This window comes from Nesoenas mayeri (genome assembly GCF_963082525.1).
Source record: "Nesoenas mayeri genome assembly, chromosome: 6".
NCBI classification, from domain to species: Eukaryota; Metazoa; Chordata; class Aves; order Columbiformes; family Columbidae; genus Nesoenas; species Nesoenas mayeri.
In genome coordinates, this window is record NC_137545.1 from 7,983,964 (window position 1) to 7,999,909 (window position 15,946).

General features: G+C 39.5%; 1 protein-coding gene across 3 annotated transcripts in view; it reads right to left on the minus strand.

Moving 5' to 3' along the window:
* Positions 1-15,946, minus strand: part of DIP2A (disco interacting protein 2 homolog A) — a gene marked incomplete at both ends in the record, with an annotated part of 103,486 nt that overhangs the window by 51,083 nt on the left and 36,457 nt on the right. For all 3 annotated transcript variants that reach the window (XM_080346879.1, XM_080346878.1, XM_080346880.1), the window contains one exon: positions 6,074-6,193. In XM_080346879.1, coding sequence (XP_080203005.1) covers positions 6,074-6,193 — 120 coding nt within the window. The remainder of the gene's footprint in view (positions 1-6,073; positions 6,194-15,946) is intronic.

Below are 15,946 nucleotides of genomic sequence, written 5' to 3' on the forward strand. Positions count from 1 at the left end.
AAAAAACAATTTCTATGCTCCATGCCTTTAGGGATTAACCTTAATGACGACTACAAGTAAAGCTGCATATTTTACAGTACATTTTGGGTTTTTTTTAAAAAAAAAGCTACCAATTCTGGTACTAGTCCCAAACCTGCTTTGGTCACGCTCAGCACAAGGTTCTTCCTAATAAATTTTAAATGCGCTGATCAATTCCAGTTAACTTTGACAAGGTAGAGACAGCTCAGAGGAAAGCTAGTGAGTATATATCGTAACAAAAATCAGAAGAGGTTTTTGCTCATCCCAGAGTATGAAAGGCTGTGAAACAGCCAAGCGCAGCAGATCAGTGTGAACCTGTGGGAAGCCTTGGCACAGCTGCATCCCAAGGCACTGGATGAACACCTTACACTTGGGGGACAACTATTCAATTCTCCATTTCAAAAAGAACCAGACTGCAAATGCTGCCCTACTACACAGCACGATTTACTGCGACACACGAGGTCGAAGAGAGAAGCAAAACACAGGACTGGAAGAGCATCGCGCCTTTAAGTGAAAAGCCAGAAAAAAAACAATCCGCTCTTAATACAAAAAAAAAAATCAGGAAGCTGCTTTTTTTAGTTACAGGTCCAAATGAGAAACAAACTGTTTCCTGCAGCCTGGCCAAATGGATCGCAAAAATCAAAATAAGCCCTGTGCATATAGTCCCAGACACCACCTAGTTCTTTGCAGCAATCGTGTCACAGCTCTCCCAGGATAATCTGTTCAGTGCTGTATTTAAAATACATATATATATATATATATCTGCAAATATACTACACCACCTGTGTGTTCTTACAAGACTAAGGAATTTATTGGGTAGATGCTTGTCTCAAATAAGAACTTTCTGTGCAACTAACCTGTGAGAGGTTCAAGGATGACACTGTTATGAAGAGAAAAACATATTTTAAAAGTACCACTTCTTAAACCTCTATCTTTCGAGACAAGATTATTTTTTAATACTGTGCACCTTGTTAGATTTTTGTTGCTGTCCTTCACACCAAGGAGTTGTTCATAGATCCTTCGTGTATTAAAAATTCACTGCCCTCTCTGTATGTCTCCCTGTCCTTCCCCACCGCTTTTGTCAAGTTTTGGTTTCTCCTTACCTTGCGTTCTGGACTTTCTCCCTCCCCTTGTAAAAGTCCACAGTTGAAGTTTATTCTCATGGACAACCAATAACAAACCTCATAATTTCACAAAACCCCGGGAAGTTTAAGCAGAACTCAACACGTCTCTTGTTTTGTTGTGCTACTTAGATGCACTAAGGATATTACAGCTATCCATAGACTTTTGAGAATATTACTTAAAGGTTATTTTTGCAGCCTTAAAAGTTAGGGGCAAAATACCATATCAGAACTGCCGTCAAAAACCAAGCTGCGTTTTGCTTTTTTTAAAAGATGGTACCTATTAGATGCATTCACTTCAACCATGCATATAGCTACATATAATTTAGAAGATATTTTTATGTTACATTAATAACTGATAGTAAGAAGGGGAACATAACAAATGTTTTTTTCTCCAGCAAAGGTCTTCTAAAAGAGAAAAACAACACACAATATTTATAGTCCGTATATAAATTAAGTCATCAAATAACATTGCAGATAAAAAAACCCAAAGCATTCTTAGCTAGTTGTGTATTTAGGGAATGGAAAGGACTCGCTAGAGGGAAGGGTATGTTGAGGCATTTTATTATAACAAAGCAGAGTGGGACAGGTCATAACACCACACAGATTTGCGATAGCAAGCATGGGAACTACTTTTTATTCCATTACCAGAGGGCAAAACCAGCACCACCTACTCCCAACCCCACAACCTGGAAAATACCGGATTAAATGATAAAAAAGCAACCAGAAGACAGTCAGGATAAATTTTTATTCTGTTTCACGCTTTGTTTTTATAGTGCTGATTTAACTCATCAGCTCCTTCTATACTCATTAAGATCTATTTCCAGCTTGAAATCTTTCTTTTAATATCATGTCCTTGGATAACAACTGAGTGGGACCATCTTCTCTCAGCCAAATAAATCAACTAATCAGTTTTACTTCCCTGGAACACTTTGCTCCTGTTGCACTTTTACTTTAAGAGCTTTTCTACATTATGTACATTATGAAACAGAATTCCCTAAAAAGTTAAAAGGAATTGAATAGTTTTAAAGAACCAGAACATTGAGGGTACAAAAATTCATAAATTACTACAAATTAAAGTTTATTTGGATATTGGAGTTGCAAGAAGAAGCTCTCTACCATCATCTATTATTAAATTCTTAAAATTTTACTGTGAAACTGACTTAACATATAAGAACTGCGGACTTTGCTTTTCTTCAGTGGATTAAATAGTCATTAAAATCAAATCAAATGTAATCTGTATGGCAGGGAACACAAATGCTCAACAGTGAACACTGAAAGAGATGAAGAGCAAGCCCAGCATCTTATTAACGTGAAGATTGCACATATCAAAGTGAGAAAAATGTCCATATGTTGCCATCCAAAAGCAGAAGTCTTGAAAAAATAGTTCTATGCTTCTGAACTTTAATAAAGCTGCAAGAAACCATCAACAATTTATTATTGATGCACGACGTTTTTTCCTTCCTCTGTTGTAATAAGCCATACAATCTTCTCTTGCATTTTATGTATCTAGTCTCATTTTCTTTCCATCTACATGTCCTTAAAAAAAAGGGGGGAGGAAAACTAAGAAATAGTTTGTGGACCATAAATCACCTAAACTCTTCCATCCTAAACCTTCCAGCTACGACAAGAGCATTTTTCTTCCATGGTTGTAGCCTCTGCTTGTTTCTCAGCCTCTGACTCTTGGTCCTGCCTTAGGCACAGGAGGAAGAATTTCTACAGCTGTTTAAAGAAAAAATGGCATTTACAAGTCGACCAGTTTCCCTTCTGCTCCCAGATCTCCAAATACCAGCAACTAAACCAAACAGCACTGGTGGCCCATTTGATCGCATCCCTCTGACAAGTAAAAAATTTTCTGGTAATATTTACTGCTTGAAGACAAAAAATCTGCAGGTGATAAAAGTTCTAGTTAATTTAAATAGACACCAGCTCTGGCAAACTATTAAAATATGTGCTTACAGCCAGTAAATGGCAGATAATTTGCATAAAAAGGCAAAATTGTTTTGCTTGCTTATTTTAAGTAATTTATGTTGATGGGTCTAAAATAACTATAATTGCTCGAGAAAGAGATCCTGTTCTATGAAAAGTTGCATTCCACCCTCATCAACTGCTCTTGAAAAAGACACAGCAGAACTGATGAGATGTGAAGGAAGGAAAAAAAATAACAAGAAAGAAACAAACACTGGAAAGAAATTAGAAAAGAAGAAACAACACACCCTCCACTACCCCCCGAAGTCTAAAGAATAAGTCAAGCAACTGATAGAAGGAGCGACAGTATCCAGAATTACAGCCAAAGCTGTTTATCCTTCACAACAGGTAACGTGGGTCAACATACAGGGAAATTTAACGAGGGAACAACAATTTGAGCTGGTGGTGGTGGACACCTGTTCTTTAGGCAGAAAATGCTTGTGACATAGCTGGAATTTCTCAAACTGAGGCTGCTTTGTGAAGCCAAACTGGGACTCTTTATGTTGAAGTATTGGGAGGAACGAAGTGAAGCTGCTTCGCAGTAACCAGCGTTTCTGAGATGTCTTGTCAACATTTCTGTTCACGCTGAACATACACATAAATCTCATAGCATGAAGAAGAGCATCAACACCGATGGGAAGCATTTTCAGAGTTGAATCTACTAGATGATTCAACAACTGTTAGAGTAGTAATACTTTCGAAGAGTAAAACCACATGCAACAAACACCTGGGATTTCTCTTTCAGTCTAGCTTTACACTGAGATCAAGAGGAAAACCACTAATGCCATAAATTTGAAGAATTTTCTACTAAGGAGGTGGTATTGGTGTCTGAAACCTATATCTACATTATGTTGCATAGACTTGGGTTTAACTTAAGTCAAGCAAAAGCATCGCTATTTGGTTTTGATAAGCTAAGCCTTGTCACGTATCGCTAATGGGAAAAATAAATCCAATTACATGTGTTACAACTAAGAACTTTCTCCCCAAGAGTTTAAATTTCAAAGTGAAGAACTTTTAATGAAATATGAGTTAGTGGAGCAGGGATGGGAAAGCATAGAAGGACATGACAGTCCACATGAAGCATTACCATGGGTTTTGGCACTGGCCAGTGATAAGTACAAGACATAACCTGAAAACCCTTGGATCAGGCTTCATCTTCAATAACTGGCACTGGCAGAATTGCCTGAACACTTAAGGACAGTCAGAAATACTCATATTGAGATGCACGAATATTTGGCGAGCTCTACACTGATGAGATTGTGAGCAGCACTGCAGAATCACTGAAAGTCAAGCTTAAGAATTTTGAAATCAACAAGGCCATACAAATATTAACTCCATAAAAAGAGGAGGCACTGATAGACTAACATTCAAAAGCCACGTCTCTTCATAAGCAAGTGTGCTGGCTGAACTGATTAATATCCACCCAATTTTCCATGTCTTGCACTGTAAGACTAATGAGCCCTATGCCGAAATTCCCCCAAACAATACCGGTAATATAGCAGGGTTGTTTACTTGTTCCTTATTTTTGTTTGTTTTCTTTTTTAAGTATCCTCAGTGCAAATTAAATAGGACATGTTGAGGCTCTGGACAGGAAAATTGTCCATGTATACAGCATATTGCTCTAGACCCTCCCAGCTCTCTCAGGTGACGGTTCCCGTCTATTCCTCATTGTAGTTGTGCTCTTTCTCCAGATTTTATTTCTGTTGATTTAACAACATCAAATGCCACTTTAAATAAATTCATTTCTGCCAGATTCATGACTCTGCTTGTAATTTATTTCAAGCCTTCTTGGTCACAAACTAACTTGGAAATCATGGGTGTAATTCAACCACTGAATCTGTTTTTTTTTCCAGTATATATTCAACAGTAGAATTATATGGACAATACATTTGATATGCAAAAATAAATTTAAATGACCATGTCATTTAGTGAATTTTGATACTATATAACCTTCCATGATATTCAAGAATTTCTTCTTTGTGTATCTGAATACATGAGTCTTTCCCAGGAGCCAACGTACCCTCAGAATATTTCAGAAGCCTCACTCATCCTTCAGTTATTCCTAAGGAACCCGGAGTGGCACATCAGCTCCATTTCTGGAGCAAGGTTTTAAATATCAGCAATGCATATACAATGCAATAACCACCATGTCCAAGCAGCTGCAAAGCAAGATAACGCAAGACCAACGACATATGAAGGATGCACAGTACAAATCATCATTTGCACTTCTCAGCCCCAAATCCAAGACATAAAATTACCCTGGAAAACAAACATACAAATTTCCAGCTAAAAGCCCAAATTATTTAGGAGAGAAAAGCCTCCAAACACCTGCCTTTTCTCACTATTGTGACAAGGAATTTCACAGGGAAACAGTGCACTTCAACCACCTGAAAAGTAACAATGGAAACAGGATGTGATGAGGATATTGATATTTTCACAGAAGTTTCCAAAACAGGTTTGTCACAGTGGTGTCCATTTAAAATTAAGTAGAATGTCCATTGTGACATTTCCCTTTTTTGTGCACTTGCTTTAAACCAGGAAATATTTGAAAGTGAGCTACAGTAAATATGATAATCCTATACCCTTCCTTTAACAAAATAGCTCAACAAACCAAACAAAAAAAACCCACCAAGCCTGTACTCTTCTAAACGTTTAAATAACTGCTCTGGAGACCGGAAAACCAATCAGCAAACAAGATAAAATTGTTCAGCATGGTGTAAAATTCACAATAAGAAAAACATCAGAAGGCAGGTCTACAATTTCTTTCCCTCCAAGCGTTTCCTCCATTCTGGATTCAAACAAAAACACTCCCCCTATGGAAACACAAAAAGCTACTTGAAAAACATTCAGTAGGTCTCTCCTCTCTCAGAGCACTTTCAACTTTCCCCTTAGGTGTAAGTACTGCTTTGCTGGTACAATTTTGCTCTTAAGACACCTGAAGTTTTAGCCACGTTCATTTTCCTTACCAGATCGGAAGCGCTCGTCCCTCGAGTTGGTAGAACGGGATTTCTGCTGTTTAGATACAGCAGCAGTAGGTTGCGAAGAGCCTGAGACTCTGTTCTCTGTTTGCAGGGATGGATCCACACCTGAAATACAGTTTTATTTCAGGACAAATTCAAGTTTGTAAATAAAACATCTGCTTCCTAATGTCTACATTCTTTCACCATCCTTGACACCTACTTACCAGTTCAACGGGAGCCCTAAGTGTGTACCTTTAAGAAAAAAAAATCTCATCTTCCAACTGCATTTTAAATCAGACTTTTTAGTTTGATCCATAAGCACTTCACACAGAATAAACACTTCCAAATTACAGAAAAATGCCTTTGTTTTTCGCAGGAGTTCACGATCATTGGTAATTAGGTGTTCTGTATGCCAGATTCATGTGGAAGGATATTACTGCCAGACATCAAGACTTAGACATTGGACTTGGAGATCCTGAAGAGACAAGATGATATTGCTCCACCTTTTAAATAAAACTTGAACTATTCTGTCAAGTTTCTTTCAAGTCTAAACACAAGACAGCTAGTTTGAGCAAAGTTTAGGAATGCGCATATCTGTTTAATCTATTCCCATTCAATAGAGCTATACTCAGAAGATTCGCATTTTCGAAAACTCCGCAATTCTCTAATAAAAACCTTGTAGATATTAAGGGCAGCATTACTCTGGCAGCCTCAGCTGTCTAAGAACCACTGCTCCAATCTAGGTTGGCTGGGTATTTTAAATACTCTTTAAGGGTTTTTTGCATGAACCTATTATAAATTTATGATCTTATGTGGATACCCGGTTTGGCGTTGTTTAATAGTAAACTTTCCTTACCCATATAAGACCTGCTGCACCAAGTTTCCTATGTTTTTAGCTCTTGTGCCATATAGGGTCAAGAGCCTTGCATTTTACTCTTTCCTTCTCTTGAAGAGCTTCTGCTTTCCTGTCTGACCTCAAGTCTTGCTAGAACTCAAAAGAACATTTTCAAAATGCAGATATTTACAGAAAGCAGCTATCACTGAAGACATCACTCAAGAGGACTCTATGCCAGTTCCTTTGCAAGTAAAGCTCTTTCTTTAACAAGAAAAGATTCCTCCTTCTTTCATGGGCTTTCTGTTCTCTCCCCTTCCCCCCAAGTATGTACCAAGAAAGAAGCTGGAAATTAATTATTAATAAAACTAGCAATTATAAGAGATTTTTATAAAGACTTTCAGTAAGATGTGGTCTTCACATTTGAAGTGTAAGTTTTAAATACGCATTGGATTAAATGCACCAGTCCTACCCGAACTGATCAAAATGAACTTTCAAATATGCTCTTTAGATAGAATATCCTAAGGAAAAGTGTTCTATCTTCTTGCAGACTGGATCAGTTGCTAGGTATCAGACAACAACACAAGGTGAATGTGCTCCATAATCCCCTTCGCATCCCCATTGGCAGCTGAACTTAACTCCTCTGGATTGAAAAGCCAATCTTGACTTAGCCAGGGAGGGCATGTGGGCAAAAATAATAGGACCCTACGTGAATAGAAAAGGAATGTTTACTAAATCACACACAGATCTACATGTTTAGAAAGTAATCCAACTCCAGAGATGTTCTGCTGCCTTTCACAATTTGCTGTGCAGAAACAACAAACACATTCTCACCTAATGGAGTTTTCCTACTGTCCAAAAGTAAAGGTTTTGAAGTAGACGACAGGCTAAGTAATATCAAATGCATTTCCTGATAGGGGAAATGAGACAGGCCAGTAAAGAAACTGAAGCGTCCTCAGCGGAGAGCAGTCCAACATGGAGCTGAGTAAGCACACGATGTTTCAACGCCACCCAATATAAAGAGGTGACCTTCCCTGAAACACTTACCAGCATTCAGTTTCTAAAAGAACAACAAATTTAGCCCACCAACAGAATTGATTCAACATGTCTGATGCTCAAAGAGCGGTGAAAACATCTGAGAACTGTATTTTACATTTCATGTGAAGAGAAGTTTCACATAACCACACGTCAGGAGTTCAGCAAGATTTGTTAATCTGGAAACAGTAAACAACAACTTCATATTTTGTTAAAAAGATTGAGGCAAGACATCTCCTCAAAGCCTGAGCCAAAAAGAAGCAGATGCAAATGGATACCGTGATAACCAAGGTGGTGAAAAGAACAGGCTAAGCAGCTAAGCTGAGTCTCCGTAGAACAGATTGCGGGCTGCAGAAATTTTCAGATTTTTTTTTGCTTTTTCAGAGATGAAGGTTTCACATCGTAGTGCAAAAATGCCTCTGATGAGCCTGAAAAACATCGCTTCTTAGTAAATATAGTAAGATATTGCATCTGACTCTTAGGCTACACAATTATGTGCCAGAAAAATCCCGTTCCACAAGCTTGGTGAAGTTGTTAATTTATCCTGGTACTATGCAAATCATTACCTGAGCCCTTCAGCAAAAGCAGCTGGATCATTCGGCTACTGCGCCCATTGGAACTGAAGATCTTTACAAAAATAACGTATTCAGTAGTATACATCGAAGACACTTGATCCACTATCACTGTGTTTTGCCCATTTTTATCTTACTCAAAGCTAACAAGGATAAAAAGTCATCCTAAAGAGACTGCTTATTCCAATTAACTAAACAATTTGCTGTTACAGGATGAAATTAATGTTAACATTTGCATTATAACTGTATTACTCCATCCACTAACACTGGAGATTCAAGGCTAACACAACCATTTCTAGCAATTTTGATTTATACAAGAAAAAATTATGTTGCTATAGGAGCACTGAACAGTTGCCAGTCCAATGAAGACTCTTTGCTCTTGGCTAAACACATCCAGCATCAGATAGGCAGAGATAAACATTTCAAAAACATACTTTGCAAAAGTGCAAAAATTGTAGCTAGAGGACTTCCCTGGCAAACCCCACGCAGAGCAGCGGCCCTGTTGTCTCCTTCATCTCATCTGTATAAAATGTGATGTCTTAACATCAAACTCAATGGATTTAAAAGACTTTCACCAGTGTCTCAGCAAACCATAATGTGAAGCAGCTATTGGACATTCAAAGCTAACTACCTTTGCAAAAAGACTGATCTTGAAATTCATCTCCCAAAAATAGAAATTCAGACAGAGTAACTTCAGCTCTAAACTAGGTTAATCTATATGAGGTAAGCCGTACCAGTTTACTAGCTAAACCTTTCCAAAATATTCTCTTCCGAGTTGTAAACTGAAAAGTAAAAATAAAGGAGTTAAAATAGCGTAGCAACAATTCCCTCCATCTCAGTTTTACTTGTATTGCTACCCAATTATGTGTCAATGCCTCCAAACATCCACAGTTTGCAGATGATGCTGAAGCACATTAAAAGCTTTGCGGAGGGGAAGGAAAGAGGGAGGCCAAAAAGGGAACTTCAGGCTCTTCGAACGCTATTAAACCTTCCTGCAGCTGTTGAATTGGACCTAGAAATAAGAAAGGAACAAAAGACAACAACCAGATTCAAAGAAATGAAAAAGGGGCATTACAAAGCAGAAAGTAAAACAAGTGTGGGAAAGCCCAAGTCTGGCTCTAGGCCAAGCTCTGGGTCCACCCAGCCCTGCTCTGGTCCCCTCTCTGGTTTCTCCTCCCCAGGCTCTCTAAGGAGCACAGCCAGCCATCCCCAGGCTCTTCAGCCCATCTCCTCCAATCTGCCTCTGGCTGCCACCCCCTTGCTGTGGACTCAAGCCCTACAGACCTCCTGGCCATGTTTCTCTGTTGTGGCCTGTTTACCACCCACACTCGCACAGGGTCCCTACCAAAACGAGGGACGCTTTTGCCAAGGACTGCAGGTCAAGAGAGGTTCTCCTGTCCCTCTACTCTGCCCTGGTGAGACCACACCTGGAATATTGTGTCCAGTTGTGGCCTCTCAGTTCCAGAAGCACAGAGAACTGCTGGAGAGAGTCCAGCGCAGGGCAATAAGGATGCTGAAGGGAGTGGAGCATCTCCCGTGTGAGGAAAGGCTGAGGGAGCTGGGGCTCTGGAGCTGGTGAAGAGGAGACTGAGGGGTGACTTCATTCATGGTTATCAATATATAAAGGGTGAGTGTCAGGAGGATGGAGCCAGGCTCTTCTGGGTGACAAACAATGACAAGACAAGGGGCAATGGGTATAAACTGGAACACAGGAGGTTCCACTTAAATATGAGAAGAAACTTCTTCTCAGCGATGATGCCAGAGCCTGGCCCAGGCTGCCCAGGGAGGTTGTGGAGTCTCCTTCTCTGCAGACATTCCAACCCACCTGGACACCTTCCTGTGTAACCTCATCTGGGTGTTCCTGCTCCATGGGGGGATTGCACTGGATGAGCTTTCCAGGTCCCTTCCAACCCCTGACATTCTGTGATTCTGTGTGACTGCTTTGCTCCCCCACCTCTGCCCGCCCTAAGGGGGAGGGAGCTTCAGGAGTTTCCTCGTTAGAGCCATTATTAATCCCTATGTGAGCAGGGGCAGGGCCGGGTGTGCTGGAAACAGCTTCTCCTGCCCTGTTAGCACCACTTCACTCAGCATGGCAGAAGAGGCCCATCCTTGTGCAGCATTGATGTCTCCATCACCAGGACACCTTGTACTCCTCAGAGTCTTCTCAAGCAACACTGAGTAGCAGTGCTAACGCTGAAGTACAGCTCCGCAATAACAGTCCTAGTAATTCCAGCTTTCTTTAAATAGAATTTTAGGTAGTTACTCCCCACTGAACTGTAAAGGAAAAAAACCCAAAGTCCCCAAACTCTCGTCACATAAATGACCCAAGACTTTCAAGTTTCACATGAAACACATATTATAGAATCATTTCAGTTAGAAGAGACCCTCAGGATCATCGAGTCCAGCCATAACCTAGCCTAACTCTAGCACTAAACCATGTCCCGGAGAACCTCGTCTAAATGTCTTTTAAACAGCTCCAGGGATGGTGACTCCACCACCTCCCTGGGCAGCCTGATCCTACATATACTGAGTTCCACATCTTTTCACAGAAAACTTACAGCAGGAGACTAAATGGAAATTATTCCTCAGGAGACTGAAATCTGAAGACTGAGGCCTCCTCTTTACTTTTTGGTCTGAGAAGCCTCACGTCAGTTATTAAGCACCCCGTCCTTACTCAGATCACAGTTCAATTTTATCATTCTTTGCTGTCATGCCACATCCCAGAACATATTACCTGATGCATACATTTTTGTCTTCATTATCTGAAATGATCTAAGGGTTCACACCTTCCAGATCAGCGAAACTGAACAAAGCTCTACCCAATGTAACTTATAATCCAGAATAAGATATTAGCAAATCATGAGTCAAAAGCAAACAAAAAAAATAGGCATCATATATATGTACTATGCTTGACAATCTTCCACTGTTGTATAACATCTTCCTCTACTCAAGAAAGTAAACTTCAGCTCCTAAATTTCCACTTGGATAAAATAAACCAATTTTAAGGGTGCTACTGCTTTCCATTAAAGGAAGAATACAACAGCAGCAAAAACCACAAAACCATAGAAGACACGTATTAAAAGTTCAGTGAACCCAAATACCAGCCAGGAAACTAAACTGTCTCAATGAAAACACCCACAGTGAGACACACTTGTTTACACATTATGACATGACTGTTAAACAGAACGCCAAGGTGTTACTAGCTAGAACTTTTATTTCTCAATATAATACTCCATTCTAAGTAGCAGTCCAGGGGATTGCTCCACAAGCAGCCCAGTTCTCCTAACATAAGCTGATCCTGCTCATCAGTCACAGCCCAAATTAATATAAATTACCCAAGTGCCCCGCAGCACAGGTCTAATCAAAGCAGGCGGTAAAAGCAGCAGAAGTCCTCATGGCAGAACCAGCAACACCAAGTCAGCCCTCGCACCTCGGGAGACCCTGTTAAAACAGCCCTTGCTTGGCTATTGACTTCCAAGGTGATGTTGGCCACATCACTTCCCTAAATTTGTTTATATTAGATGAGCTGGCAGAGGCAATGTCCATTTAAGCACGCTAATTAGAAGAGAAGAAAGCAAGTTACCAAGGATGATGGATATAAGCACGTTTTGGGTGCCTCATGAGAACAGGTTTTACATTGTTAGTTCCAGAAAAATACAAGGTGGTGTCTAGCAAAAAAAGACATGCTGTGAAACAGCAGCAACACTTCATTAGCACAGAGGAGCATGAAGGGCCACCACCTACAAAACACATCCAGGGACCCCAAAACCTACAGATCCCGAAGCCAAGCCCACTTTACCTCTAGGAAATACACAATTTCTAAGTAAAACTCTGATATCACAGGAATGTAGCTTTTAATTTTATCATAATTTTTGAAAACTATTTACCTCAATGTTTCCGATAGCATTAAATCCTTGGTGTTTAGTACGCTATTTGATCTTTTGTTCTTGACTTTATCAGAAGGTTTACACCAAGATGTACACTTTGTGCAGCTTCTAAACTCTCTGCCAAGTATTCTATCGCATAAAGATCCATACAGAATAAACCATCCTTAAAATAATATGATTATTAGGCTCTAACTATCTAGGAAGCCCTTACCACTATTTAGGTGGTACCTACCAACTGATTACCAAATGAACCATGGGAAAAGATGAATGGCTTGCACCTGACTACTTAAGTTCAGATTACTTGAGAACCACCTGCCTGAGGACTGATTTATTTGAAAAAAATATATATCTATATCTATATAAAATTCACAAAGTGATATCACCAACATTTTGTTTCTTCTCCTGGCAGCAAGCTCAAAAATATTTGCTTTACCTAGACAGATCTAGTTAGGCTGGTGTAGAATGACTCTTACTTTTAATGAAAAAATTATTTTTCACAAAAAAACCTCAACAAAAACCATAGTTAGCCTAATGGCATCATCGCCATATTCAAGCTCTTAAAAGAATGTACTACAAAATTTGGTCATAATACTGAATACTGCCATACTGAAAAATGACTCAATTAAAAAGGCACATGAACAACAATCTCCTGATATTTTGGGAAACTGTGAACAGTCAAGCTACAAACAGCTTTTTCAACCAGCCCACGTGATCATATTACGTTTTCATATATTTCATTTAAACCAATTACACTAAGATCCAACTAAATTAGTCTATTAAAATTTGGCCATACTTCGATCACAGCTTTTATAGCCGACATGTAACGTAGGAGTTTTAACTCAATAGCATCAAGAAAGAAGTAACTGCACTTTTTTCCTGTAAGTTATAAATATGAGAAATTACAAAAGCTATTGTAGACTGCAAGACACAGGAGTAAATTGCACATTTCTTAGAAGAGCAACTACAGAACGAACACTATAGGGTATGTAAAACACATCCCGTTCTAATTGAATGCGAGGCTGAGGTAGCCACAAAAATTTAATCAAAAGTCACAGCTATATAGAATCACAGAACAGCCCAGCTTGGAAGGGGGACCTTGAAAGATTATCTGGTCCAACCTTTCAGATGGAGAAGGGCATGTATCCTTGTTAGCAGCAGAAACTGGAGAAAATTCAAATGACTGCAGAGGCTTAAACCCCTTTTCCTACACTAGTTGGCAAAGCTTTAATCCCACTCGAACATGTCTTTCTATCCAGCCTGGCTAACAGCATGTGCACTCATCATTCATCAAGTAATCAAAAGGATTACAGTGGAAGAAACACGCTCTCTTGTTTTCAGGACTTCACATGGCCACTAGACAAATCCATCAGTCATATTAGGCTGCATTGCTAAGCTATCTTAAAAGTACTATTTGATTGTTTGATGCTTTAACTGGGCTCCTAAAGAATTACCAGTAAGGTTTTTCAAGTAAATTACATAAAATAAAATAATGAAAACGTAAGAAAAATGGAAGTATAAGACATACCAGCATCAACCAAAACACATGGCACAGGGGCCTAAGGGCCTCAGGCCTCAGATCCACTTCACCAAAACAGACAGAAACCTCAGGGAGCCAAATCTCATTCATGCACCCAAGTAACCGGCCACCGAAGAGGAAAAAAAGGTCCAACAAGATCGTTCAGAGGCATCACAGAGTAACCTGTTCCTGTATTAGCAGCCCTCATGGAGGAAACAAGTTTCCATGCAAGATGGCAGCAACGTAATGAGGAGAAATTATTCCATGAACCAACTGTTTAGATTTCTGACGGTATCAGAGGGTTTGGTGTAAAGGTGACAACTTGTCACAACATATCTGAACATGGCCTTCAAAAATATTGGCAATGAAACAGCAATATGAGTTCATGTAGACACCAGTAAGGTAGAAGAGAGGTTTTAGAATTCCAACTTCAGCTCACACACCTGAGTAAGCTGTGGAACAAAATAAATGTTTCCATTTAATTGAAATTGGTAAACCTTTGGAACAATAAGCAACGGCACAGTAGGCAACAGAGCATCTACAAGTGTAAGGAAGCAAAATTAACATTCGTGGCAGACGCTATCCCCTGGTTTCATATTTCATATATAGGTATCACTTTTTAATGTCTCCTCCCCTTCCACCTACGCAAAATATGATTTTTCTTCACAAGGCAGTTGTCTTTTCCCTTCTAGCGAGGCTCCCCATTCACTAAGCATTATTTTTTTCCCTAAAAGTCTCCTTCGGGCATCTTTTGCTGAAGCTTTATCAAAACTAACACTGCCATACTACTGCCTAAGAGGGACTTGTACTACAGGCCAGCGTCAGAAGCACCCACACAGGACTGCTTCCCATCCCAGTCTTGCATCTCAACTTCTCCAGAGGGAATTTCAGCAGAAATACATTAACAGTGGAAGGCTGAAGCAGCATTTTCACATGTTCAGAGCAGAAGTCCCTCAGCTAACACCCAACACTGATCTTCCACTCAGCACAACACATCCAATGGAAAGGAACTGGGATTTTATGGTTGCTTTCCTTGCCCACACAGTATCCAAGGAATTGGTCAGGATATAGTTACGAACACTTGGCTTAAGCCAAGGGGAAAACTCTAAATGAGCTCGAAAAGCTGTCTGGTGCTCCTATCTGCAGGTTTGTTTACGATGAGCCTTTGTCCAACCTCTCAGCTGTTGAACTACCTAATTCATATTTGCCATTACCACACCCTGATACAAATATGTTGAGGAGTTTTGCAACATGATTCTCTGGGGCAGCCATCCAGCTTACATAACTCTGTTTGGATTGAAGAACAAGCTCTTTCCCCGATCTGTTTGCACATCAACCCCCACTTCTTTTGACTGCACCTTGAAGCTGAAGTCAGTTCAAGAATAATGATACGAGAAAAACAAGTAACATCTTACATGTTTTTTAATGTTTTGGGGGTTTAATGAACCAAAAGAAAGTCATAAGTGATCAAACTGGAACAGAGGAAACTGCAAAGCAAATAATATCAAAATTTATGCAGAAATACAGTACATTTTATTAGAACTAGTAATAGTTGGGACAAAGTAGATGAGAAAAGAAGCCCTTGATTTCAGATATAATTAATCGTGCAGTTCCTGTGCACATGTAGGTACTTAAATGCCTCACAAGCAATACCACCACTAATGATACTCGTGGTGCTTCAAAATTTCAAACCACCTTTATAAAGCCCTCACAAAGATGTAGAAGATACCAGCTCTTGGGAACATAAAAATGAGTAAAGGACACTGACTGACTTGCATTTGTTTCAGAACTGAAAAGAGCTCTTTAAAGATCTATGAATGAAGAAACTGAAATTACTTGTTTTCCTTTAAAAAATACGAAGAACCATATGCTTTAATTAAAAAATATGATCAGCTTGTTTCCTTTTAGACTATTTCATCTTAATTATTCTCCAGCACTATTAATAATTGAAAGACGTCTCCGTATGTGTTAATTTGTCTCAAATTTAAAGCAGTATGGGAAGCTGGCTTAACTGACACCACTAACTTTCATGATACT